The following is a 27,999-nucleotide window of genomic DNA, read 5'->3' on the forward strand; positions in this document are numbered from 1 at the left end:
GTCACGGGGAAAAGCAGGGACTGAAAACAAGCCAGCTTTATTCAGCAGCTAAACACAAAGTGAAACATATTTTTAGCAATAGGGTTAACTTAACTAACTCTCAGAACAATTCCCGATGAAATGCGGAGGGTTCACGGTCACCGTATTTTCTGATGACATTCCCTGCCGGCGCAGCGCAGCGGAAGCGCCGACAGCGACCAGCGCCGGGCCCGCCACGGGAAGGCCGCGCCGCCCCTCACGGAGCCTGCGCTGCCTCCGGGCGGCCCCGGGGAGCCGCTCCTCCCGCGGCCGGCGGGGCGGGACCCCCTCGAGGCGGGCTGGGCTGGGCTGGGCAGGGCAGGGCTGGGCTGGGCCGGGCCGGCCATGGCGGGCAGCTCGAGCCCCAGGGAGCTCAGCCCGGGCTCGCTGCGGCGGCGGCTGCGGAGCGCGGAGGAGGCGCAGCAGCGGCAGGCGGGACTGGTGCGGCAGCTGCAGGACGAGGTGAGGAGCGGGCGGTGCCCGGCGGCGGGGAGGGGGTGCAGGGCCGCCCGCGCTGCCCAGAGGGACTCGGCGGGAGCCCGCTGGGCCTCCCCGGGCGGGCGGCGCCGAACTCGGAACGTGGGGCGGGAAGGCCCCGGGAGCGCCCGTCCCGCCGCGGTCTCGCTGCCGAGCCCCTCCTGATCTCGGTGCCTGCAGCATCGCTGCTGTTCGGCCCCGTTAGCAGCGGGCAGGAGTCCGGCCGGTTTGCTTGCAGAGCAAGTTTGAAAACTCATTTCGATCGCTTCAAGGACCCCCTTGAACAGCCAGATGTTGGCTCGGGGTACGTGAGGGCCGTAGGTCAGGTAGAGCTGCCCGCACCTGTCCCACGGTTCTGCTTGCTGCCGCTGAGGTGAGCAAACGGTGCTACGGCTGAAAGAAACCCCGCCCCAATCTCTGTCGTATTAAAGTGAAGCTTCCCTGTATTGCAGTGACTTCTTGTTGAGCGTATCAGAATCACTGTGCTGGACAGAGTCAGAGAAAAGTTAATGTGGGTGAGCAGAGTCTGTAACAAGCTGCTTCTCTCATCTTCATTCTCTGTATCCATTCAGGTACTGCAGTACCAGACCTGGTGTCGAGAGCTGGAGCGGCAAGTGAAAGCTGCAGGGGTAAGTGTGCTGCAGGTTGTGAACTAAAAAGGGTGTATCTAACCTTCCCAAATGCAGACCAATAAAAACCCTCCAGAATCCAATTACAAGAAAGCAGATTTTTACTGTCTGAGGATTTAGAGAAACACTGTGAGTTTTCCCATCAGTGTTTTCTCCAGTTGCCATTCTTAGGGCAGTCAGTAGTCCCAGAAATGTGAGTCCGGAAAACCCAGCTGAGGATTTTAATTTTGTGAAAGAGTGCTTCATTAGAGTTACATTTGTCCTGGGTCTCAGGAGAGGACTGCGCTGCATGTTACATGATACAGCTGTCCTGGAGAAAGAACAGTTGAAACAGCTTTTTGGAAGTCAGGAAGGCTGGTGGTCAACATACAGAACTGGCTCTATGCATTTCTTTCTGCTTCATAGCTAAAATAAACCTAGAAGCCAAAGGGTGGAAGAATAGGAGAGCATTCCCAGGCTTCAAGTCCAAATCAGCACTTGAGGTCATGAAGTGAGGACACATAGCAGTGAGAGAGTGAGGAGAGCTACTCACACTAACACCCTTCCCTTCCCTTCCTCCCTGTAGTCACAGCACTGTTACACCTGGAAGAAGCCATGAGCTCCTGAGATACCCAACAAATGGATGGGACAATGGTGGATGCTGACAGTGGTGAAGGAAACACTATCATTTGACTAAACATTTCCTTTCTTAAAGGGATCCCTTCCAGGCAGGTGGGAGGCCACAGCAGACCACAGCCTGGAGAAAGCACTGCTTCAGGTGGAAGAGGAGCAGCAAAGGTACAAGGAAGAAGCATTTCTTCATACTTGGTATCCTGGATGCTCATGGAAGTGAGGGAAAACCCGTAGGTGCTACCTGGTCTCCCCAAGGGAAGTGGTTGGGCAAGGTGCTTTGACAGGAGAAAGGTCCACAATCTGCTTTCTGTGGTACAGTAATAGGGCTGTGTGCTGAATGGCTCTGCTGTGAGTGGGGAAGTGGGGTGTGTATTCTGGGTGAAAGGTGCCTTTCCAGCATAAATTATTCTGTGGTTCAGTAGGTGAACAACTCTGGACAGTGCTATAGAAAAGTGATACATCCAGTGACCATCAGCATGAAGAGGGGGCAAATTGTTACCTGTGGGCATCGTCAAGGTTGAAGGGGAGACCAAAATCATGGATGGAAATTGAAGGCTCAAAGCACAGAGAAGCAAATGAGGTTTTCATGACAGAGAGATCTTAGTTAACAATGTAAAGTGCCCTTACTGCCTCTCAAACAACAAAGTCAGTGTTAAGGGAGCTGGAAAATCATAGGGATGCTGGACAGCTGTTGTTCAGTGACCTCACTGTTGTTTGTCTCTCTTTCCAAGGTGTGAGAATCTGGCAGAAGTGAACACTCTCCTGCGGGAGCACCTCGATAAAGCCAGTGAGGTTAATTCTGCCCTCAAAGAAGATGTTGGAAAACTGACGGTGGATTGGATGAGGGCCCGGGAGGAGCTGGAGTTGAAGGAGAGTGAATGGCGCACTGAACGGGAGGTGAGGATGGGCAAGGGGACTGGGAATGCGTTTTGTTCCTGGCACGGAGAACTTGCTGTGTGGAGGCTGTGGCTCTGCTGAGGATGGACAGGGGTGCTGGTGCTGGACAGGGGTGTGGGAGGGAGGAGTGTCAGCAGAGGGTGCTGGGAGAAGATGCCCACCTTCTGTGACTGCCCTGCTTGGTCAAGAAGATAGAGCTGGGCACTGTAGGGCAGTCACAGGAACACTTGTCTCTTTAATAGTTCCTTAATCCTTGATTTGAGCAATTGAGACCAGAGAGGTCTGTGTGTGTTCAGATTCAAAGTGGCCAACACAGGAACAAGATAGGCCTCTTGTACTGACTGTCTGTTGTAAGCCAACCTGGCACTGGGCTTGAAAGAGCTTGTGTTTGTGTTCCTCTGCTGGGACTTTGAGGTGGTGAATCACGATCAGCTTGCTTTGCTGCTACCCACTGCTATGGGAGAAGCGTGGATATTCCCTTCTGGGCAGGTGGTTCCCTTCTGTGGGCCTCTGTGGTGCCTCTTTAGTCCTTGATGCCCCTGGTGCAGTAGTTACTAAAAGGCAACTGGTGATGGTGATTTACTCTCTCCTGTCTGGGAGATGTTACAGTGACAGTAAAGGCTGAATTGGCATTTCTTTTTGTCTTTGCATTTTAAGCTTTATGACAGCTACTTAAGGGGGGAACATACCCGTCTGCTCAGCCTGTGGCGGCAGGTGGTGACCTTCCGCCGCCATTTCCTGGAAATGAAGACTGCCACGGACCGGTGAGTGCAGGTTGAGGCGAGATCTCCTGCAGCAAACATGTGGCTTGCTTGCTTTTCAGTTCTGCTTTTTGAACCTTGGTGTTGCATTAGTTACAGCAGAGGTAGGATTTCCCCTTTGGCAGTCAGAAGCAATGCCATTCAGCATGCTTTGGGCTGTTCTCAGAAGAGTTGTTGGCTGCTGGTATTCAGATAAAGCTGAAGGGCTTGGGCCATGAGGACAGCAGAGGCTCTGAGCAGGTGATGACTGTGGTGATGTATGGGCATGTGAACACAGGCACAGAAATTCATGGACACCTGGGAAGAGACTCACTGAAGCTGTGCATGCAGCATATAGAGTGGTCTCTTTTATGAAATTATAAAAACCTCCCTTTAAAAAATCTTACCAGGTTTCTTTTCCCACTGCTCCTAAGAGAAAGAGAATTAATGCATGTTTTTTTCCCTTTTCATTTCCAGCACACATTTATTCTGGTCAGTTTGTATCCACTTACTCCTCTCCCAGCATTGCTGAGGGAAAGAATAGCTTCTCTACCCTGTTGCTGCATTTGTCCAATCTATTTTGCTTAGTTCGATACCTCTTTTTATGATTGTTTTCTTGTTCTTGGGCTCTCTGAGGTTCTTTTCTCCCAAGAAAAATAGTGTAGTCATAATAGTACCTTCTGGAGTCAACATGCACTTTCAAACTCTGGGTTACAGTAACTTACAGTCTTATTTGACTATAAGTCTTCCCTATTGTGTAGAATCTGCCTGACCTGCTATTTACTCCTCGTGTTGTTTATGCTTTTATGTTACAGCATTTCAGGCTGATTCTTACACCACTTTTCTGAAATGTTTTATTATATAGGTATAGTCTTGAGCTTATTAGCAGTCCAAGTGGGGGTAACAGAGCACTCAAGAGCAGAGTATATAAAAGCTGGGGATTTTGGTAAAATTCCTAATATCTATTAATGATAATTACAGTATGTCAATAAGAGTAATTAGAGGTACTTGAGGCCTTCTGGCCTGTGCCATGTCTTACTTCTTACATCTGAGAAGAAAACAAACTCCACACTTGGCTACCTGGTAAAGTTATTGCTCAGCTGTCAAGATGTGTTCTTGACAAGTGTCCCCAAGGTCCCCAAGTGTCAGGTGAATGACTTGTCCCCAGTGAAGAAGTTACCTTGCCTGCCAGGTCTTCCTGATGCATGATTGCATGCTTCAGAATTGAATCAGCTGATAAAGATGATGGAGTGAACATTGGCTCTTTCTTTGTTCCTCTTCAGAGATTTGTCAGAGCTGAAGGCAGAACAAATGAGGCTTTCTGGATCTATTCTTGTGAACTGCTCTCGCCTGAACTCCTGTGTGCACCTCAGGGAGTCCATCCCTCTGGGTAAACCTGCCCTGAAGGATCAGGCAGAGCAGCAAGTGGAACCAAAAATAAACCAGACAGCTCAGGAAGTGATAGCCTTACAAGTCAGGTGTGACATGGAGAAGAAAGAGCTTCAGGACAGGTAAATGTGTTTTAACTTTGCTATTGCCAGCATTATCTTTTGTGGCAGCTTTTTGGGTTCACAGATGGGCTGTGCTCACATTTAGAACAGCCCTGCACAGCCCTGTGTCTGTCCCCAGTCAAACTCTTGCCTTTGACAGAAAGGATGGAAAACGTATCTGCCTGACAGAAATTCTTCCAAGTAAGATAAGACTGAAAAAGAGAGAGCCTCTGATAGTGCTTTTGCTTGGTGAAAAACTTCAGCATAAAGATAATGTTTCTTGTGTTTCTTCTACAGCCCTTTTACTTCTCAGGGCTGTGCTGAAGGAGTTGGGAGGAATTTGCCCAGGGCCACCATAAGCTCTGCAGCACCTCTGTGCCGACAATTCCTTGCAAGACTGAGTGCAGAGGCCTTTGGGGCAAGAAGTGCCATTTTGCAACATCAAGTGTATTAACCTGTAGAGATGAATGCTGCCTTTGCTGTGTTTCCTGGGTTGAACTTTGCTATGCTATGCTTTGGGGAGCTGCTTGGCTCTTAACCAGGTGCTGGTGTGCAAAGCTTTTGGAATGGCACGTAGACCTTCTCTTCTCAGGGTGATGGAGCTCTCAGCCTTGCTTGTACAGTCTCAGAAGCAGAACGAGGAGAAGGAGAAGACCATGAAAACACTTAACGACACAGTGGAGATTCTAGTATGTTTTACCTTTACCTGGGAGATAGCCCAGTGTTTACTCTCCAGTCTGAACACAGAGGTCTGGCTTCCTCAGGAGAAACAGTAGTAAAGATGCCCAGTGTATGGGAACATCAGGCACCTTGCCAAAATCTTCCTTGTGTGTTCAGGAGATGTGGAGCCAGTCCAGATGCAGGCAGGGCCAGAGGAACTGCAGACAGTTCAGGTGTCTTCCTCTGAGGGGTGGCACCAATGCTCTTATGCCTGTGGCTTTAGGACTGTGGGGATCAGAGTTCCTTGGAACTGACTGTTCAATAGCAGTCTATAAAAACTAGCTTTTGGTCTTCCTTGTAGTTTTACTGGAGAAGAAATTGAATAGATATGGACAGGAATATACTGGAATCACTAGAGCTGAGACTTAGCAGTGTCACTGCCACTGAGGATGGGAATGCTGCAGATGGGAGCAGCTCTTCTGTGCCCACCCTTTCTTTATTCTGTTCTCAGGAATCCAGTTGGATAGAGAAAGAATTTGCAGCTTCATTGAGTAACAGTGCCAAAGAAGAGAATCTTTTCCTTCAAAAGCTCATTAAAAATATCACTGAGGTGAGTACAGACCTGGTACAGGGACCACATCACTGTAAATTACATTTTAAAGTATTTGAGGAAGGCAACAGACTGGCCTGGGGACTAGAGATATATCTTGTGTGTTACCTGTGTTAACTGCCATTGCCTGTTTAATTTTTAGACCACTTTTCTGACACGGAACCTGTTGTAACTTGTGAGTTGCTGTGCTGTGACAATTCAGTGAGTCATTAGAAGTTTCAGTACCTTTGCCTTCACCACTCCACTAAGGTCTCTTGGACTGTGTTTTCGGAGTGTGCTACTTGACATTTGTGTTCCCGTGTTTCTTGGGCAATTCACTCACCCTCTTTGAGCAGTGAGTCTGTTGTTCTTCAGATCTTTTTGAAAGGTCACTGACTCAGTCGATGCACTTGCCAGCTCTGCTCCTTCCCTCAGTGTTCACTTTCACTGACCACTATAATCTCCCCAGAATCACAACTTTCAGGGATAACCTTAACTTAGTACTGAAGCTCTCTTAATAGAGAAGGGTTTAGTTGTCAGCTCTTCTACACAGCTGCAAGAAAGTGAGTGTTCAGGCAGCCTCCAGCCACTTCACACTTGTGAAGAGTAGCTGTATTCAGAAATCCCAGGAGTACATGTAGCCACAGGGACAAACCTTTGTGGACTGAAGAAACGAGAAAATTGAATTTTGAATGACTCCAGGGTAAAGCGGGAGGAAAACAAGAACAAGACAAAGAAAACCAAGTAAAATGAGCAAAGACTAACAGGTGGATGTGGGCTTTCAGATGGTGTTAGACGACAGTGACAGCATGGTCAGCATTATCTGCACTGGCAGTTCCCAGCATGCAAACTCTGGGGACATCTTCTCAGCTCCGAGATCTGTTGATGCAGGGCATGCCTTTGGACTGGTTCTGGAAGCACTGGCAAGGATGCGAGGGGCAGCACGGGTGAGAGCTTTGTGTCTTCCCTGGTGGCCACAGGTTCCGTGCTGAGGCCTTGCTTAGGTCGATACCTTTCCATTTGCTCAGCCACTTGAGGCACTTCTTTGCACTTTCATATTCCTGCACTGCTTTGCTGGTCTTCCCAACTCTCTGTTCTACTGCTTTTCTCTCCTTGATGCCCACCCTCTCAGCACAGCTTCTGCCTTCAGGGGTGCTGTCTCTGCTAGCTGTTTCTTCCAGCTCTCTGGAGCCATCTTCCCTGCTCCTTATTGCTCATTTGTGCTCCTTCCCTGCCCGTTCCTGCAGGCCCTGAGAGAAGAGCTTTCTGCTAGGCAAGACTCAAACAAATTCCTGCTGCAGCAACAGAGACATCAGGAAGAGAAGTGCAGGGAGGTACAGCAAAGACTTGAGCAACTGGAGGAGAAATGCAAGGAGTCCAGCAGCCACCAACAGCACCTTCAGTCTTTAGTAGAAATACTCAGAAGGTGAGTGTCTCCTCCTCCTCCTGCGTTCCAGAGGCAATCTGCTTCCAAGCCTGGGAGGTCAGAGGTGTCCTGGGTGAAGAAATCACCTGCCTACCATGTGTAGGCCTCAGTGTGGCCCTTGAGCATCGTCCTGTGTGGGTTTTCATGTGACTCCCTAGGCTGTCTGGGAGATGCAGAGCCATGCTGGAATAGAAGACTCCTTCTTATCACCATGCTGCTTCCCTGAATTCTGTTCTTTGCATGCCCCTGCCCAGCCCCTGTTTCTAACAGAAGGAAGGCGAAATCCTGCCTTCCTTTCCCTTTGTCTCTGGAGGATTTCCTTGGGAGGGAAAGAGCAAGGTTTTCCTTAGCCCACTGCTCCCAGCTCCATCCTGGAGTGCTGAGAATGGCATTGCTGACTCTTCAGGCCTCTTGGTTCTTCTGACTGAGCCTTGTCTCTGCAGTGACTGTACAAACCTCGAGAAAACTAGGAAAGAGCTACAGGAACAGCTTGGATTAAGGGAGCAAGAAGCCTCATGTCTGCGTCAGAGTAATGCTGAGCTGCAGATGAAGGAAGAGTCAGCCCAGGCAGAAAAGGCAGAGCAACAGGACAGGATGGAGAGAGCGCGCCGTGAGCAGGAGCTCCTGTGAGTGTTAAAGGTTTCTCTGGCAGTGCTGGGCTTGGGGAGACCCAGTGTGAAGGAACGAATGGTGCCTGCTCCTCTCTTGTAGCATAGACTGTTTTTCTAGAATCTCTTTCACCTCCTCAGAGTGAAGGACTTGGCTGCACTTGAGGAAAAACACTCATTACTGCAGAGCCAGTTGGTAGTCAAGAGACAGACACTGGAGAAATTGCAGCTTCAGAAGGATCTGCTGGAGCAAGAGAAGGATGAGTTTGCCATGGCTCTGGAGAAGGTATGGACACCTTATTCCTAGGCAGCACTTATGGGAGTGGGAGCCGTGCCACCAAGATCACCTGAGATGCTGTTTCTGGCAGTAGAAGAGAGGGACACTGTTGTTCTTCTTGGAAAATGGTGATCCAACCAGACAGGCTCTTCAGGATCACTGGTCCCCGTGATCTTACTGGGAGCTCTGCCCTAGCAATAAGTCGAAGACGCCCAGGGAAGGTGGAGTGGTTGCCTGCAGTCCAGGATTTTGCTGCCCTTGTTGTCCCATTGTTCTTTTGCCTCTCCAGGCAGAGCGGTCAGTGGCAGAGCTGACAGGGGCTCAGAACAAGCTGAATGCTGAAAGAGCTGATCTACAGGCTGCAGCAGCGAAAATGAGCAGCATCAATGAAGCTCTCGCATTGGACAAAGTGCAGCTGAACAAATATGTGTGGCAGGTGAGCAGAGTTGCCAGAGATGTGCCAGGAATTTGTCTCCAGCTGCTGCTGCTTCTCAGCCTTCTTAGCTTGGCACAGTCTGCTCAACTGACTGTGGCAGTGGTCCTTTTGTGTTTGAGCCAATCTTTCATAGTAATCATTCTATTTTCTTCTATTTTCCTCTAACTTTATTTCCTCTATGTTTCTGTGACTCTAGCTGGAGCAAGAGAAGGAAGTTTTGTCTGCTAAAGTGGATGAGATGGAGAGAGCAAAGATCTGTGAGCAGGAGAAGCTGAACTTCTGTGAAAGAGCAAACAAAGAGCTCTGTGCAGAGAAAGCCCGGCTAGAGCAGCTGCTGAAGGAAGCAGAGGAGCAACGGGAGGAGCTGTGGCTGGAGCTTAGTACACTGGGAGAGGAGAAAGCAGAAACCCAGGAGAAATTCCATCAGGTGATCAAAAGTATGATGCATCCCTGTGGGCACTGGGCTGCTTGGATGAGGGAAGCTTTACCTGATGGATTCTGCAGTGGTTTTGTCAAGGGGACATGTGGTAGTGCTAGAGGTCACAAGGCTTTGCTTGCTCCTTTTTGGAAACATGTGGGTGGCTTGCAGAGCTGTTGCACAGTTCTTGGTGTTGTTCTCTGCTTCTACAGAGTGTTTTAGTCCACCTGTCTTTGTTGGCCTCTTTTTTGGCTCTTGATAAGCTGCAGAGAGTGAATTGTGTTTTCCATTCATCTGAGTGCGTGGCAAAAGAAACAAACTGGCAAAAGGATCAAACTCGGTAGTTCTGAATCCTTTTTCTGAAAAAAAAAACAAAAAACCAAAACACCAGGTCTGCATGTTTCTGTTGATACTTTTTGTCATGAAGTTGGAGCATGTCCAGAGAAGGGAACAGAGGTGGGGAAGGGTCTGGAGCACAGGTGTGACCAGGAGTGACTGAGGGAGTGGGGGGCCTCAGCCTGGAGAAAAGGAGGCCCAGGGGGAAACTTCTTGTTCTCTACAAGACAGGAAGCTGCAGCCAGGTGAGGGTCAGGCTGTGCTTCCAGGGAACAAGGGCCAGGAGAAGAGGAAACAGCCCCAAGCTGTGCCAGAGCAGGTTTGGATTGGGTGTTACAGGATAGCTGCAAGAGAAGGCTTTGTTTCTGACAGTCTCTCTCAGACAGTCTCAGGTCTGGGCCATTTGCTAGGTTTGGCACATGCACAGCAGAGGTTGTGCTTTGGCCACATCAGCCAGACACCCATCAGTCACTAAATGTCTGCCCAGCACAAGAGCTGTTTCCCTTGCAAACATCCTCTCCTTGCAGAGAGTGGCTTTGAATATGTGAGGAGGTGACACTTAGATGTGGGTTTTTTCTAGTAGGGGGAAATGCTGTATATTTTCCCTTGATTCAGAAAGCAAATTTGTTTTCCAAAAGCTTCCTGAAAATGTCCATCACTGAAATAGATCCAGATAGAAATTTTGTTAGCCAAGTGGCAGTTGTTGAAGATGCAGTGTTTTTGGGAGACAATACAGAGATTGCAGTAGGGATGTTTGTTGGGAAGGAGCTGTCTGGGTCCAGGCAAGGCAGCAGGGCCTGACACAGCCCTTCCAAGGTAACAGTGCCAGAGGCTTCTGGCAGCCCAGGCTACCAGAACTGCACAGGGCAGATGCTGTGAAACTTTGAGCCCAGAGCACTGGTGCTCCTTGTCCTCTGGCTGCCTGTGAGGTGGCACTGGCTGGCTCTGCACAGGGCTCCCGAGGAAGGGCTCGAGCTGTACCTTGTCCCACTTGCAGGTTTCCCAGGACCAAGAGTCGTTGAGCAGGGCTCTGGAGCAGCTGCGCCAGGAATCCTCTGACCAAGGGCATGAACTGGCCCAGGCATGCAGAGAGAAGGAGCTGCTGGGCCGGGAGAAGGCTGCCCTTGAGGGCCGACTGGCAGCCACAGAGCGCCACCAACATGACCTCTCCAGGCAGCTGGCAGAGACCAGGTGAAGGCAGGGAGGAGACCCTGCAGGGGCAGGACAGGGCTGAAGAGCTGTAATGATAAAGGTGATAAACACTACACAGTGGTTTATTTTATCCTCTGTGCTTTTCAGCTACAGATGTGGCCATTGAGGTCAAGTTGGGCTGGGCAGTGTGTGCTGTGCCAGGCCATCAGGAAGGCCTGGGCAGTCCCTCAGAGGGCCCTGCTCTGCTCTTGAAATGGCACAGATGTGCCTTCTCTGGACGAGTTTCCAGCTGAGCCATTTTCCATACTCAGGTGTGGGCATCTTGAGCCACGTCATCCTGGAATAACCGGCTGTGGGCGTCTGGAGCAAGCAACTCATGTCTCTCCACATTTGCAACTTGCAGGTCAGCAAAGGAGAGCCTGGAATCCAGGCTGTTTGCTGCCCAGCAGCAGATAGCTCAGCTGGAGATCACTGGGAACCATCTGGAAGCTCAAGTGCTCATAGTCACACAGGCCAAGGAGGTGATAGAAGGTGAGAACCTCATGTGCTTTGTTTGTAGTGCTGCTCCTGCCTAGAGAAGCTAAGCACCCTGTATAGCCACCTCTGTCCACAGAGCTTCTGAGGAGTGGTGGGGCTGGAGGCACTGAAAGGGCCTGAGGTCAGTAAAGTCAGTGACTCTGACTCTTGCTGTTGGTCTTGTTTGCAGGACAAGTGAAGTGCCTGCAACGTGAGCTGGAAGCAGAGAGAGCTCTCAGGAGGCAGGAACAGGAAGACACAGCTCAACAGCTCCTGCAGGCACAGCAGCATCATCATGAAAGCCTCAGGCTTCAGGAAACTGCTCAGCCAGTGAAAATAAAGAAGCTGCTGGAAGACCTGGTAGGGGACAATATGCTTCTGAATTGTCCAAGCCAGGCCTGTGCGTTAGTGTAGCACAAGCAGAGGCTGAGGGTGTGAAAGGGCAGCAATCCTCTGCCAGAGGCCTCCCACTGCTGGTCCAGACAGCAGAGCCAGCAGCTTGGACTTGGAGGTGTGTGAAGGCCCCCAGAATGGTGCTGGGACAGTAAATGCAGCCACGGCTTCAGTGAGGGTGTAAGAGCAGTTCCAGAGCAGGTTGGGCAGTGCCCACCCAAAGCGTGGCAGCCCAGGGCAGGGTCATCCCCGAGTCCCACCTGCCACTGAGCAGATGCCAGCATGGGGCAGATGCCAGCATTGGGCAGATGCCAACAGTGCTGCTGGCTGCAGGCGTGGCAACTCAGATCCTTTCTTGCTGTGCTGCCATGGTGGACAGAGGATTGGCTTTAGGCTGGAAGCAAATGGAACAGGCCTCTTGTCCCTGGTCCTCCAGTCCTTGTGACTGGGGCGTCAGAGAGGGCAAGGTGACACCTCCTTTTCTGAGTGCTTGGACTCAGTGCTTGGGAAGGTCTTTGCCAACAGAAGAGATTCCACAAGTCTGTGGTTCTTGCACCTGCTGAGCCTCCTTTTGAATCCCCTGGCAGGACACGGTTTCTGGAGTGCAGAAAGCCAGTGCTGTTGTCTTTTCCAGTTGGGGGATGTGGCAGGGATGAAGCTTCCCATTTTTCAGCAAGGAGCTTGCATGGGACATCATCTTGCAAATTTTTCCTCCCCTCTTCAGGCAAGTGAGCGTGAAAGGCACGGTACAGAGATGCAGGAGACACTGGAGCAATGGGAAAAAGAGAAGGCAGAGAGAGAGCAGGAGCACAAGAAGGTGCTGTTTGAGATGAGGCAGAAAGTTGCCACCCTGCTGGCCCAACAAGAAGAGGAGCAAAGTAGATTTGAAAATGCCAAGCGAGAGGTAATGATTGTGAGAGGAGAAGTGGTGTGATTTTTGCAAGGCTGGAGCTGTGGGAGATGGCAGGATATGGGGCAGTGTGGAGCAGGCCCTCCGTGTCTTCTACATTGAATTAGGGGAGGTGAAAGCTGAACGGGGCTGTCTTTGGCATCAGGAATGAGCCCTCTCTTAGGAAGCCAGGCAGAAACATCAGCTGTCAGCTGAGATTTTTGTGCTGCTCTTGTGCTCTGTTGTTCTAAGATGCACCTCAGGGTATCTTCACTGTTCTCTTTCTGCTCCCCTTTTGGTGTGTACTGGTAGGTGTTCCTAGCCAAAGTGAGTTTGGAGGACTTTTCTTTTGTGGGCACGGGGAGGGTGCAGCAGGAACTCTGACAAGAGCAAAATCTTTTTAAAGACGTGCCTGGAGTCTATCTGAGCAGTAACCCAGAGATGTCTTCTGGGCTGTGTGTTAAGTCACTTCCTGGGAAGCTGTGTCTCCCCCAGGGCAGGCAGTGGCCCAGGGGAGCAGCAGCCAAGTGCTCCGAGGGCACGTGAGCCCATCAGCCTTTGCCCCCTGACACACGGATGTTGCAGGAGAAGTGTGAAGCCCTCTGCTCCTTCCTTCTGTGCAGGTCCTGCTGGAAGAGCAGAAGGAGAAGAGTGCTTTATCAGAGGCACTGCTCCAAACTCAGGGAGAGCTCAGCCGAGCCCGCCAGCAGGTGCAGCAGCTCAGGCAGGAGGTGAAAGAGCAGCAAGAGAAGGGGCAGGTAAGTGTGAGTAGGCAGGCCAGAGGGGGCAGGGCAGTGACAAGGGCACAAAAGGCAGCTCCTGGACTGAGGAGGCAAGGGCTGCTTCAGGCCCTGGGAGGACAGAGCCTGGTAGGCTCCAGAGCTCAGCCCCACGAAGGAAGGCTTGCAGTGGAAGCACAGCTGGGTAGAGAAGCCAAAAGAAGCAGCTGAAGGAATGGGATTTGGAGGCAGCAAGTGGAAAAAGCTGAGCCTGAGGGCAGGTGCCAGGAAATTGCTCTGATTTTTGTTGTCAGACTATTAAGGCAAATCTGCAAGCTGAACTGCAGGAAGCTCACAGAGAAGTCCAGGCAGCACAGAGGATGCATGAGGAAGAGCTACAAGGCCTCAGAGAGGAAATGAATCTCCTCCTTGAGCAGAGGGAGGCTCTACAAAAGCAGGTGAGTGAAAGAGCAGTGGCACTGCAGTCATGCAGTGAGGGGTCTGTGGCCTTCTTGCTTTTCCACGGCAGAGCAGCAGCTGCAGGGGTGAGCCCTGGGGCTGTCTCGTGCTCTGGGGGCTCCATGGCAGCTGCTCTGAAGGACACTCAGTGCTCTGCTGAATGTCAGCTGCTGCTCTGGACAGCTGGGCTAGTCCTCTGCGCTGTTGGCCAGCAACCATCAGCATTGATTCCTGCTGGCCTCTTCTTGCTAGCCTTGGTTTGGCAGGTGCTTTTTCAGGTGGCCTTGGTGGTGGGCCACTTAGAGGCTGAAACAAGTTGTCCATATCCTTTGTGAATCTGGGGCTCTCAGGACAGGGAGAAATGGAAAGTTGTCCTTTCCCTTTGCTCAGAGCCTGTGCTGTGGCTGACAGTGACAAGCTGTGGCTGTAGCCTCTGACTGCTTTGTTCTGTTTGACTGGAGGTGGGAGAGTTGACATCTCAGCTGGCAGCCTCCCGAGAGTGCCAGGAAAAGACTGTGCAGAGAGCCCAGCAAGATGTGAGGGAGGCCCAGGAAGAGTCCAGGCAGAAGCTCTTGGAGGTTGAGCATGTCCAGAAGATGCTGGAGGAGGCAGAACATCGGAACAAGGAGCTGCAAGCGCATCTGGAGTACTTGGAGAGGGAAAAGAGTCGATGGGAAGAAGTGGCTCAGCAAAATTCAGAATTGCAGACTTCCATGAATGCACTGGAGGGGGAAAAAGCCAGGTAAATGAAAGCCTGTGGGACTCTGTATTGTGGTGAATGAATTCCCTCCTTGCCATCTTTGCACCTGCCAGGGGCTCTGGCAGCATTTCCTAAGTGGCAGATTCTGAATTCTCCATGCAGACACATCTCATTGTCTGAATGTTGTGATTAATTTTCATTTCTTCTAAGCCTTCAGATAGAGTTTTTCTGAAGACAAAGGCTTTTGGGGTAGCCCTTTCTCTCTGGGGGATATTGTGTTACTATGTGGGTGTGTTGACACTACCCAAGCTGCATTGTAAGGAGCTGGATACATCCATCAGCTCCACCTTGGGTCCAGTAACTTGAAGCCTTTGGGAGCTGAATCAGCCTGGCATCTGATGCCTTTTGTTGACATAAGACATGTTAAATCCTTGATTTTTTTTATCTAAACCAGATTGAGAGAATCACAGAAAGGATAAGGTTGGAGCCACCACAGTGGTGGTCCCACCTCCCTGCTCACTTAGGGTCATCCCAGAGTGCATGGAACAGGATTGCATCCAGTTCATTCTGGAATGTCTCCAGTGAGGGAGACTCTACACCCTCTCTGGACAATCTTTTTAGGGCTCAGTCACTGCACAGGAAAGAATTTCTTCCTCCTGTCCAGCTGGAACTTCCTGGGCATCAGTCCCTGCCCGTGGCTCTGGTGCCGTTGCTGGGCCCAGGGAGCAGAGCCTGGCTCCTGCTCTGCCCCTCCCTGCACACAGGGACACCCAGGGCTGAGGGCCCCTCTCAGCTGGGCTCCTCTCCAGGCTGAGCAGCCCCAGCTCCCTCGGCCTTTCCTGGGCACGGAGATGCTCCAGGCCCTTCCTCAGCTCCGCAGCCTCCGCTGGCCCCGCTCCAGGAGCTCCTGTCCCTGCTGTGCTGAGGAGCCAGAGCTGGACACAGCACTCCAGATGTGCCTGACAGGGCTGAGCAGAGGGGCTGGATCCCCTCCCTGACCTGCTGTTCCCAGTACTTTCCAGGATCCCAGTGGCCCCCTTGGCCACAAGGACACACTGCTGGCTCGTGGAGAGTTTCTTGTCCACCAGGACCCCCGGGTCCTTCTCCACAAAGCTGCTTCCCAGCAGGCTGGCCCCAGCCTGTGCAGGTGCCTGGGGCTGTTCCTCCCCAGGTGCAGGAGCCTGCCTTGGCCTTTGCTGGATTTAAGAAGGTTCCCCTCTGCCCATCCCTGGCCTGCTGAGATCCCTCTGAGGGGATGCCAACCCTGATGGGGAGGCATTGCCCGCCTCATCCAAGTCATTGATGAACAAGTTCAACAATAGTGGGCCTAGGAGTGAACCCCGGGAGACACCACTAATGACAGGCCTCTAACAAGACCCTGTGCCTCTAATTACAACCCTCTGGCTTCTGCTGTTCAGCCAGTACTCAGTCCAGCCTATTGTCCACTCCTCTAGCCCCCACTGCCTGAGTTTCCCAAGGAGGATGTTGTGAGTGACCATGTCAAAAGCCTCACTGAAATCAAGGTAAACAATATCCACTGCTCTCCCTTTGTCCACCCAGGTAGATGTTTCATTGTAGAAGGCAATCACGTTGGTCAGGCATGATTTATCTTCAGTGAATCCATGCTGACCATTCCTGATCACCTTGTCCTTCCATGTGGGGAAGAAGGGGCCTCCAGCATGAGGTACTCCATCACCTTTCCAGGGATTGAAGTGATTCTGACAGGCCCATAGTTCCCTGGCTCCTCATCCTTGCCCTTTCTGAAGACCAGAATGACATTTGCTTTTTTCCAGCCCCCAGGCACCTCTCGTGATCTCTATGACATTTCAAAGATAATGGGGAATGGCCTCACTCTGGTGTCTACAAGTTCCCTCAGCACTCACGATCACATCCTGTTAGGGCCTGAGGACTTGTGGATGTCGAGTTTGCCCAGGCATTCACTAACCCAATCCTCCTTGAAAGGGAAGTCTTGCTAAGGGATAGTCTTCCTTCCAACATTCCTTTAGCCTGCTCTCCTGAGGGCTGGTCTTGTTCAGTACAGACCAATGCAAAGAAAGGCACTCAGGAACTCTGCCTTCTCTGCATCCTCTGTTACCAGGGTCTCCCCTCCATTTAGGAACAGACAAAGACACATCATCCTTGGTTTTCCTTTTGTTACTGATGTGTTTAAAAAAGCCCTTCTTGATGTCCTTGACATCATTGCCCAGATTTAATTCCAAGGTGGTCCTTGGTCTTTGTCTCAGTTCTCCATACTCCAACAATGTCTCTATTCATTCCAAGTGGCCTCAGCCTGCTTCTATCTCCTGTGTACTTTCTGCTTGCACTTAAGGAATGACAGTTCTTTGCTTATCCACTCAGGTCTCTTGCCCCCTTTTCCCAGTTTCTTGCTCACTAGAATGCATTGTTGTTGAGTCTAGAGGAAGTGATCCTTGAATATCAGTTTGTACCCCTTTACCCTGCAGGGCCTGTTCCCATGTGCTGCTTTCAAGAAGGTCCCTGGAGAGGCTAAAGTTAGCTCTCATGAGGTCTGTGGTTGTAATCTTGCTTGCTGCCCTGCTTTTTCCTCATCCCCAGCTGAACTCCACAATCTCATTCATAGGCAGTGCAGCCAAGGCTGACCTCAGGCTTCACGTCTCCAGCAAGGCCTTCCCTGACTCTTAGAGTAAGGTTGAGCAGCATTCTGTTCCTTGTGGGATCCTCCACTGCCTGTGACAGCAAGTTGTCATCAGCTTTCCAGAAACATCCTGCCCTGTGTTGCTTCTCTAGCTGATGGCAGGAAGCTAAAATCCCCCACAAGAACCAGGGCCTGTGACTTTGAGATTGCTTTATGTTGCCTCTAGAAAGCCTCATCTACTTCTCCTCCTGTTCAGATGGCCTCTAGCAAACACCCAGTGTCATCCTTACATGTCTGTCCTTTTATTCTGACCGATAAGCTCTGGACTCACTCATCATCTACCCCAGAGAAAGCTTGATACATTCCAAGTGTTGCCTCACATAGTGGTCAACTCCACCACTCCCTCTGAGGCACCCAAGGGATATGAATGTCTCTCATGGCCATCTGTTGCCTTGTTCTACAGACTGGCTCTGTCTCTGGAAGAAAAGGATCTGAGCCTCAGAACCCTGGAAGAAGACAACCTGGCTCACATCAATCAGGTGTCTCAGCTTCGTTCTGCCCTTACCCAAGCTGAGGAGCTCCACTCAGAGCATAGAACAGAAATGCAGGAGCTCAGCACCCAGGTAAGCTGTGCAGTGGCATCCTCTTCTCCAGGGACACACAGCAGCACCTTTGGCTTGGAGGCCCCAACCTCTTTCCCCTCCCAGCAGCATCCACAGCTGCCCTGTTCTGCCGGGGCTGCTGCTGCACCCTGAGGTTGAGGCTGGATCTGGTGTCTGCTGCAGAAGTTTTTCCCCATCCTCTCCCGGGTCCCAGCAGGAAATCTGGGAGGAGAAGCAGCAGCAGACTCCTCTGGAGCTCCTCTGTCCCTCTCTTAGCAGTGTTGTCCCAGAGAGAGTTGGTGCCTGTGCTGGGCACTGAGCAATGTGGGGACACAGCCGTGGCTGTGGCAGGCTGGGCAGGGCACTTGCAGCGCAGCCAGTTCAGCCGCTGTTTAGAGCTGCAGCCCAAGGATGCCCATTGCCTCCCTTTCCTGGTTTTCTCTCCATTTATATCCATTGGAATCCTTGCTTTTGTTCCTTCAGATTTTGGCATGTTTTTTGCCTGAAATATTTTCTCCCTTGTTGCTCTCCCTCATGTGCACTCTGCTGCCTCAAGGAGCAGCCCTGTCCCTGAGGTTCTGTGCATCCATCTTCCAGATCCGGGCCCTGCAGGACGCAGTGCTGCAGATGGAGTCTTCCCAGGCAACTCGAGAGAAGCAGCTGCTGAAGGAGCTGGAGGAGTCTCGAGCAGGAGAACGCTGTTTGAGGGGCTCTGTGCACGTGCTGGAGGCTGAGGTGTCTGAGCTGCATGTGAAGCTCCAGAGCTCTGAGAACAGAGCAGAGGCCTTGGCCACACAGTGTCAGCAGGCCAGTGGTGCCCACCAGGAAACTCAATCCCAGCTGGACAAACTGCTCTTGGTTCTCCACAACATGATCAGGGACAGCAGAGAGTTGGTCACTTGGAGCTCAGGCAAGTGTGAGAGGCTGGGTGAGCAGGTGGAGGGAGGGAGTGTCACCCTGGTGTCACACATTTACCCTGTCAGTTTAGGCTGACTCAGGCCTTGGGAAGTCTTGACAGCTTGACTTCCCTGCGGAGACATAAGTCCATGTTTGTACGTAGGGAAATGATAAGAGTCAGAAGGGAGAAGGGACCAAGTCCTGTCAAGCCCATGCAAGGGCCAAGTCCGTGTCAAGCCCAGGGCCCATGCAGTTGTCTCTGGGGCAGTGTTGACATTGGTGGTCATCAGAATAATGACAGCCTGTGACACACATCCTGCTGCAAGGCGAGCTCTAAGACAATAACAAAGGCACCTCCTCCTAGGTAAAGAGACCTTGTTTGTTGGAGACCACTGGATTAAATCATGAAACAGAATGTCTTCTCTTTTCAGAAGAGGGTCATATCATGGGCCTAACTGCTTCTCAGGCTGGGGATGTCCCCACAGAGCTTACAGTGGACAGAGTGGCAGCAGCTCTGCAAGACCTGCAGCAGCACCTGGAGCATTCCCAGAAAGATCTGGTAATGTGTGCCCAGTGCACCCAGAAATCCTGTCTTGCTGTTGGGCTGCTGGACAAGCACTGTGCCAAGGCCAGGATGGGTGTCAGTCCTTGTAGGGGGGTGGCTCAGTGGCATGGGGAGGAAGGAGGATCACAATCACATCTACCAGTAGGGGTCCAGCTGCCCTCTCCCACATGGGCTATTTCTGCTTTAGTGTTTGTAGCCCTTTGTCTCCTGCCAGCAGTGACAATGACAGGTGATTGTGCTCCTCTTACCTCTTTCAGAATGATGCAAGGAAGAAGATACAGACCTTGGAGCTGGAGCTGGGCACGGGGCAGGATCAGATGGAAAATCTCAGAGCCTGCAATCAGGAGCTGCAGATACAGTTGGATGAAAGTCAGGCAGGTACAGCTTCTCCTCTCCCACCCACTGACCCATCCTGTCTCTCCAGTGGGGTTCTTTGATGCCACACAGAGGAAAAAAGGCAGTGCCCAGAGATGGCAAAGGGGAAAAACAACCAGCAGGAGATTTATCCATCCAAGTGCCAGTGAAAGCTCTCTCTTGAGAAAGATGCTGTGGCTGGCAGTGCCATCTGGCTGTGCTGGGGCTGATCCTGTGCACAGCTGGTGCCTTTCAGGTGCTGTGTCTGTGCTAAGGAGCTGTAGCTGGATGCCTCAGCTCGATAGCCCCAAACTCCAGGCCCTGCCAGAGCCTCCAGGCTATTGGCCTCCCTGGAGCAGGGCTGTACAGCTATCCCCTCTCCTTTGTCTCTCTTGGGTTGCTCACTCTGCATAAGGCCAAGAGCAAACACACTTTCCTATCCCTCTGAACCTTGCCCCTTTCATTCCTGCCTTTTTCTCTGCCGAGAAGTTTCCTTCATTTCTGTCAGCTTTGGAGCCTTTGTGGGCTTAGGGCCTGGCAAACACAGGGAGGTAGAGAAGACAGTGCTGTTGTCTCTGCAGGATGCACATCAGTTTGCCTTTGCTTTGCTTGTCCTCTTCTCCTTCCCTGCTTCAGCAATGTTGAGGGCAGAACACCAGAAGACCTCTCTGGAAACTGCCTTGAAGGAAGAGACCATTGCCCTGAAGGAAGAAGTTGTGACTCTTCATCAGGAGGTGGCATCTCTACAGAGCAAATTGGAAAACCTGGAGAAGGAAAGGAAGGATGCGCTGGTGAGATTGACAGATGTCACAAAGGGCTATTTCCTAGCTATGTTTGGACCTTGTATTAATAATTCTAAGGGGCACCTTCTTCCAGTTTACCTTTTCTAATTGCATTCTTCTGAAGAAGGAGGAAAAGATGTTGTAGTCGTGTAAAATCCAGTTCATGCTGAGGGTACTGAATTTCCTCCATGCTGGGCTTCTGTGCCCAAGAAGCTTTATTCTCAATGACCTCACTGTCTTTATTGACATTTTATGGTTTGGAGAATTCCTGGTGTCCAAAGCCATGTTTGGATTTCTAAATATCTGGAAGGGGACGTGAGAGTCCCAAGTATGCTGTTGATAGAGAGGTGTTTGGCCTTGGCCATCTGAGAGCAGCCAGTGGGGAGAGAAGAGAGGAAAGCCAAGTGCTGATCCACATCAGGACGTGTGCCTGCAAGGGGACAACTCGTCCTGAGTGGCAGCAGAGAATGACAGAGTGATCTGGCCCTTGCTGCACCAAGAGAGGGCAGTGGGGCTCTCGGGGATGGAGCCATGGAAACTCCACACAGGAGAGGTGGAAAACCACTCCTGTCAGTCCAAGCCCAGGGAATGAAAGGCTAGGGCAGTTTGCTCTTCCCTTCCTCCCTGATGGAGAGCACATCCTCGAGGCACTGCCTGAATCCTGCTTAGCATGCACTTGAAATCCTGGCTGCAGTTCTGGCAGCTCCTCCCCAAAGGAGCACTGGAGTGGAGCTGCAAGAGGTCGGGGAAGGGCAGAAAGGAATCTGGGACGGGCTGAGGGAGCTGGGAAAGATGCAGCATCACGGGGCGGGGGGGGCCCAGCAAAGGTGTGCAGCATCCCGAGGGGCAGAGAGAGAGAGGGGCAGCCTGTGCCTGCCCCTGCAGCAGGAGTCCAGATCTGGTATGAAAAGCAAACTGAGAGAGGGAATGAGTGACCCTTTTTCTCCCTATATTGCAGCATGAACAGGACAGGCTGCAGACAGATAAAGAAAAACTAGAGTATGAAATAAAACTTCTGGAGGAATCAGTCACAGTCTCTGAAACCCGAGCAAATACAGTAATAGACAAGAATCATTCCCTTGAACAAGAACTCCAAACTGCCCTGTCTATGTTAAAAATTAAAAATGAGGAAGTGCAAAACCAGGGGAAGAAAATGGAGATTCTTCAGAAAGAGGCAGCAGAGACCAAAGCTTTGCAGGAGCATCTCACTCACGTGACTGCCATCCTGTCAGAGAGGGAGGGAGAAATGAAATTGTACCAAGAGGAGATTAGAATGTTGGAAAAGCAGAAAGAAATGCATAAAACTGCTCTTAATCAGGTTATAAAGGACATAACAGAGAAAGAACAGAAGACAGAATCCCAGCAGGAACAGATACAGGAGCTGGAGAAGCAGCAAGAAAAGCAAAGGATTGTTTTTAACAAAATGAGCCAAGAGCTGGAAAAGAAGGACCAAGAGATCAGATCCCAGCAAGAACTGATAAGGGAGCTGGAGAAGCAGTTAGAATTGCAGAACTCTGCTGTCAGCAGGATGAGCAAAGAGCTGGAGGAGAAACACCTGGAGATCAAATTCCAGGAGGAAAAAATAATGATTCTAGAACAGCATGGTGCAGTACAAGTCAGAAATCTGCTTGTGGATCTTGATGACATGAAAGGAAACCTGAAGGAGAAAAGGTTGGAGCTTCTTTCTCTGACTCAGCAAATTCAAGAACTGGAAAAGGAGAGAGAAGATGTGAAATCTCTAAATGCTAGCCTTGAACACCTGAGAACTGTTCTTAAGGACAGAGAGAGTGAGTGTGACGCTCAAAGGGAAGAGTTAACAGTCTTGCAGCAGCACAAGGAACAGCAAGATAGGCATCTGCAAGAGGTTCTTGGTAAAGTAGAAATCATGACACTTTCTTTATCTAAAAAAGATCAAGAGCTTGAGTCACAACAAAAACAATTGCAGGAAGTTGAAGAAGTCATGGAAATGCAGTTAAAGACTATTCGTGACAAACTGGAGCAGACCTTAGCAGCCTTAAAAGAAAAAGACAGACTTATGGACATCCAAAAGCAACAAACAAGGAGCTATGAGGAAAAAAAAGAGGAACAGATTAATATCTTGCACAGAGACTTAGAATACTCTAGGACAGTATTGAAAGAAAAGGATTTAATGATTGAATCTCAGAAGGAACTGATTGAGACCTTCCAAAAACAAAAGCAGGACTCTGAACAGCAGAAGCAAATTCTGCAGTGTCTTCAAGTGGAACTAAAGGAAAAAGAGGAGGAAGTTTTTTCCCTTAGAAAGCAATGTGAGGCATGCAAGGAAAAGGAGGAAAAGCATGAAGCTGAGCAAAGAAATTGCCATGCAACAACACTGAAAGAAAAAGAAGACAAGATTTGTGTTCTGGAGGATGCCATCACAAAGCTTCAACAGCAGAAGGAAGAGACAGCGGTGCAGACTAAAGCCATACTGCAAAAACTAGAATATGCTGAATCTTCTCTTGAAGCTAGAGATCAAGAGATAGTGTCTTTGCAAGAGCATGTCCAGGAGCTTCGAGAGCAGAAGGATATGGCAGGCAAGCAGGTCAGAAATCTAGAGCAGGATCTAGACAAAGCAAACCAGATGTTGAATAAGAACCATTTGGAGTTCCTCAAGCAGACAGAGCAAATGAACACGTTCCATCTTTGTGAAGAAAGCATGAAAGTAGCACTAACATCATGCCAGAAGCAAGTGACTCTACTTGAGGAAGTGGTGAGGAAGAAAGATGAGGACAATGACGCTCTTAGGCAAAAACTTCAGCATGCAGAAGAAGAACTGAAGACTTTGCAGAATCTCCAGCTTAGGCTCACTGAGAAGAATGAAGAGGTTAGACATGATGGAGAGCAAGAGTTTCTGAAAGAAGCCTTCCCTGAGAGAGAAGGAGAGATCAAGGCTCAAAGTGAGCGAAAGCAGTTAGAAGTGGAAATAAGAGCTCTCCAGGAAGATCTCCAGCATGTTCAGCAGACCCTGACGAAGAAGGATAAAGAGATCAAGTACCAGACAGACAGAGTCAAGTATTTAAAGAAGATTCTGATAGAGAGAGAACAAGAGCTTAGGAGGCAGAGTGAACTCCTGAAAGAATTAACATTGGCTTTGCGATGGAAAGATGAAGGGGAAACCCTAAAGATACAAATCCAAAAACTCCAGAAATGGGAGGAAGAGGAATTAGAGAAGAGGAAAATTCTCCAGGACAGAGACCATCTCTTGCAAAGGCAGAAGGAAATTACCCAACAGTTAGAAGCTGTGAGTGAAGCCAGTGGTGAAGAGTTGGAGTGTGTGGCTGCTGCTTTGAAGCAGAGAGAAAGCAGAGAACATGAATGGAGAGAGAATGCTCAAGTCCTGAGTGCTGCACTGAGCAAGAGTGAAATGGCCAATGGGAATCTGAAGAAAGAAATAACCATCCTGCAGAGAATGATTTCAGAGAGAGACACAGACCGATTTCACCAACAGGTAGGCACTGGGATTGATCTTCAGTCCAATCCAGTGTCCCTGAATTATTCCAGAGATGTTTCCCATGAAGAGGTGGGTCTCTGTCCCTGTCAGTGCAGGCCTGCTGGGGTGAAGCAGCCCGGGCTGCAGCAGGCAGCCTTGTCTGTCTGCCTTGCTCCAGCCAGAGACCACTGACTGCCAGATTGTTTCCTGGTATGTCTGGAGTGACTGATCCAGCACTGGAGGTTGCTGTTCCAATCAGCTCCAGGCCAAAAGCTGGGCATGGGGAGCTGCTTCTCCTGTGCCCATGCAAGGGGCTGCAGCACATGGGGGCTTGGATTGGGTGTGGGAAGGAATGGAGCAGGTGATCGGAGTGATGGACTAAACTGAGCTGAGTTGTGTATAGAGAGGCTGAACAGCAGCTGCACTGCTGGTGCTTCGAGGATGCTTCCTGAGATGGAAATTTCTGAGGGACAGCTTTTTCAGTGTGTTAAAAGAATGGGATTTCTTTTGATTGCCTGGTCAGATTAAATGCTTAATTATGCATTCAGGACATGTTTGTACTGCAATCCAAAAATCACAGAGGCAGACTTGTGTGTATTTTTCCAAAGTGAACTTATTCAGGTCCTGCTAGTGGAACAGTTGCAATAGCCTGTGCTACAGCTGTGCCAAGAATTTACCTATATTCTAGTGTCCATTAGTATATTGGCATGTAAAAAGTGCTACTAAGAAAACACTGTATTTATGCATTATACATTTACTTATGACTTGAGAAACATTACTGAAGCCTGATCTAGGATGCTGACAAGTATTGAGATCTGTTGATGGGAAGTAAAGGTGTGACAAGGGCAAGAAATGTGAAAAGAGCATGACATTTCAGTTACATCCATGTAGGTCAGGTATGCAAGAGCATTCAGTCAGGTAATGCAGTGGCATCCACACAGATTGGTTTACTGCTGATACCAAGACTGCATTTATAGGTGCTCCAAGGAGCAGTTCATGGAGAAAGGCACAAAGGAGGAGGAGGAGGTGGCTCCTGACTAAGTTCCAAGTAATGCTTATGGCCTGATTGATAACATGGTATTTTCAAAGAGCAGTTCTGTATGAGGATGTAACAGGTCAAGAGAATAGAGAAAAAAAACTGTAGTGTTTTATCATTCCAGAAATGCATGTTTCACCCACATCTTGCACATTTGGTTGTCTAAGGACAGAGAGTAGAACTGTGGGTAAGAGAATTTACAGTGATGATCAAAGAGGATGACTACAGATGGTAATTAACTTCCCCAAGGGGAGTAAACGTTTAAGTATTCACAAGTGACAAGAAATTCCTGAGAGAGACAGAGGTGGAGATGCTACAGAGCTTTGTAAAACCATGAAGTGTCTGGATAGGAAATTAATGCTTCCAGTCTCTGAAATCCAGAATGGGGAACACTGAAAAAACTAGCAGGAAGCAGATACAGAACAAAGTACTCAATTCTCCAAGGGGATTTGGAGGAGGGTGCCTAGAAGAGAGGGTGTGTTGTTTTGGCCAGTGGACAAGGAGAAAAAGGGCCTTAGCACTGTCCATTCATGCTGTGGTCACTCTCCCCAGTGTATTGATTCTGACACCTTTCTAATCATTATGTTGCACCAGCTCATGGAATCTCCTCTCTGAATGCCCAGCAGGCTGTTGCTGAAGGGGAGCAGTTGTCATGGCTGTCAGAGAAGAGACTCATGTTGCAGAGCCTGGAATGTCTGCAGCGAGCAGTTGCAAAGCTGGAAGATGAAAAGGTGGAGCTCAGGCAACAAAATACTGAACTCAGGAGGACTCTCGAGCAGGTAAACTGGGCTTTGCTGCCTCTGCAGAGCCTCAGGCTCCTCTGGAACTTGGCACATTAGCCCAGGCAGTGCTTTGGAGACCTCTGCTTGTTCCCTTGCCTCTCCCTGTCCCTGCTGTGGCACACCCTTTTGTTTGTCCTCTCTCTCGGGGCAGCCCATGGCTTTCACCTTCACTCCTCTGCCTCCCTCCCTGGCCCCGTGTGCCTGCACACACACACTGGCCTCTCTTGCACAGCCCCAAGCAAGAGCTTTTTGCCCCCAGTGTTGTCTGGTGCAGTTCAGGGTCTCAGAGTAGGGATCTCCTTGCCTTGATGTCCAGAGGTCCTTTTGCTCCATGTTTGCTGACAGGTTTCTGTCACCCTCTCTCCCATCCAATCTGCAGGTGGAACATGAACGGAGGAGAATGAAGAGATGTTTTAGGGGTCGGTTACTCCCAGATGCCTCTGGATTTTCTCTCTCTAAGTCTGACCAGTGCAAGTTGCCCGCTTCTAGAAAGGTGAGAACATTTTCCATGGTATGAGGAGGCTTTGGTTGTACAGAGGAATGATGGGAAATCCCAGTGGCAGCAGCCCTCCATAGAGACCTAATAGAAGTTGAATATTGCCTGTGGCTATGACCAAACAGAATGAAATAACATCCTTTCATTTTCTTCACAGGAGGAGTCTCATGCTCACTGTAGTCAGCGCTTAGCTGAGTTACAGAACCAGGTGAGGAGTAGGAAGACTTTCATCCAAAGGCTGCTGTGGGTGTACTCATGGGCACAGCTATGCATGCTGTTACAGCCTGAGTTATGTTTGGCTCTCAGGAAGTGAGTACAGCAGGTGTTGTCAGTTGTGCCCCTGTTGGCAACAACCAAACATCCTTTACCTTGGTCTTATCTCTGACCTGTCTAAGATCAGGCAGTGGGGGAGAGAGATGGGATGAAATTCAGAACACTGGAAGTTACCTGAAAATATCAGAATCATAGAATCATAAAATGCTTAAGGTTGAAAAAGCCCTCTCAGATAATCTAATCCCACTATTAAGCCAGCATTGTCAATCCCAACACTAAACCATGGCCCGAAGTGACACAGCCACATTTTCTGAACACTTCCAGGGACAGTGATTCCACTACTTCCCTGGGCAGTCTGTACCAGGATGTTCTCCTTTGTTGCCTGTTTCCATTTTCCCTTGACTCTGTAACAGTGGAGCTTGCATTATAGCAGAAATCCAGGGACCTGAGGCAATACCATAGGCTCATTATTCCACTGGGCTTAGTTGTCCACATTGTGCTCTGCTCCTGTGTAGAACGCTCTGAAGTTTGGAAGAGTTTGGTTTCTGTCCCTCAGCTGCCTGCCCAGCAGCTCAAGCAGAAGAGTCCTGCAGGAGCTCAGGGGAGCAGCAGCTCTCCTGCTGATGCACAGCCTGTGGAGAAAGGGGTCAGTGGCCCAAATATGTGCCTTGGAAAGCAGAGCTGGCTTCCTAAATCCCATTGGAAGTCTCTCCGATAGACCAGCGGTGGCTGAGGGGTGGGCGTGGGAAGGGTTTGCCAGCCTTGAAGTGGACTTGTTGCTCATCTGAGCTCTGTTGTGCCTGGGAGCCTGTTCCTTTCGCCTTGCCCAAGGGCAGAGTGTTGGTGAGGGCTGGAGTTGGAGGCTGTGTCTGCCCCGAGAGCCGGTGCCGTGGGGCTGCAGGTGCTCCTGCCAGCGTGGGCTTGTCTGAGCCGGGCCTTGTGCCTCTTTCAGGTGTCCCTGCTGCAGTCACAGCTGGCCCAAGACCGACAGCACCGGCAGAACTACATTGAGAGTTGTGCAAGGACCAGCCAGGAGCTGTCAAACCTTCACCAGGAGCTGTCCTGCTCCTTTGCAGCTGTGCTCAAGGAGCCCAAAGCTGCTGTTCTGGAAGAAGAGACTCGGAAGCTGGATCGGTCTCTGAACCTTAACTCGGCACTGACATCCCTGAGCCATCTGTCTCTGGAGAGACAGCCCGAGCATCCAAGAGCCAGACCTGCCAGAAGCAATGATGACCTGAGGTAACAGCACCTCTGGTCTCCATTTGAATGGAACGATTTCTCCTAAGACAAAGAGCTCATGGATGCGAGAAATGGGATCAGCTCCTCAGGACAGGGCTACTCCGTGCCTTAAACATCTGTTGGTCTCACATTCAGCTGGTGTCAAACCTCACCTTATGTTGAGGATTAGGATCTATGAAACATTATTTCAATGAAGTAGATGATTTCTGGAACCAAAATGTGAATATGTGAAAAAAAACAACACAGGTAAGGAGAGAGAATGATGTATGGAGAATGAAGCCTGAACAAAAAATGAATAATCCTTGAACAGTAAGACTTGTGGGTGACATCTGTCCGAGGACAGCGACTCTACAAACAATTAAAGGGACATAATAGTTTGTGTTGTTTGCATTTGCAAGCATCTCCTAGGGACAGGCATTTAATTTTTTTTTTAATAAAATGTTTTTCAGAAGAAAATTATACTCATT

At 50.1% G+C, this 27,999-nt stretch overlaps 1 protein-coding gene across 1 annotated transcript; it reads left to right on the top strand.

Annotated features, from left to right (window-relative positions):
- The first annotated feature begins 274 nt into the window (after positions 1-274).
- On the top strand, positions 275-27,988 carry CEP250 (centrosomal protein 250). The gene is made up of 31 exons (XM_041404510.1): positions 275-480; positions 1,068-1,124; positions 1,819-1,901; positions 2,468-2,633; positions 3,291-3,397; positions 4,657-4,884; positions 5,456-5,552; positions 6,035-6,133; positions 6,898-7,059; positions 7,360-7,538; positions 7,982-8,164; positions 8,288-8,432; positions 8,713-8,859; positions 9,056-9,286; positions 10,611-10,804; positions 11,169-11,296; positions 11,472-11,641; positions 12,399-12,578; positions 13,187-13,321; positions 13,597-13,740; positions 14,203-14,483; positions 17,519-17,678; positions 18,255-18,567; positions 18,986-19,113; positions 19,377-19,497; positions 20,110-20,264; positions 21,214-23,724; positions 25,366-25,521; positions 25,904-26,017; positions 26,178-26,228; positions 27,246-27,988. Exons 1-31 carry the CDS (start codon positions 364-366, stop codon positions 27,534-27,536), a joined length of 7,233 nt encoding a protein of 2,410 aa, XP_041260444.1. The 5' UTR covers positions 275-363; the 3' UTR covers positions 27,537-27,988.
- Positions 27,989-27,999: the final 11 nt, after the last annotated feature.

The sequence above is a fragment of the Onychostruthus taczanowskii genome, unplaced genomic scaffold, assembly GCF_017590055.1.
Source record: "Onychostruthus taczanowskii isolate IOZ18803 unplaced genomic scaffold, ASM1759005v1 scaffold210, whole genome shotgun sequence".
Taxonomy (NCBI): Eukaryota; Metazoa; Chordata; class Aves; order Passeriformes; family Passeridae; genus Onychostruthus; species Onychostruthus taczanowskii.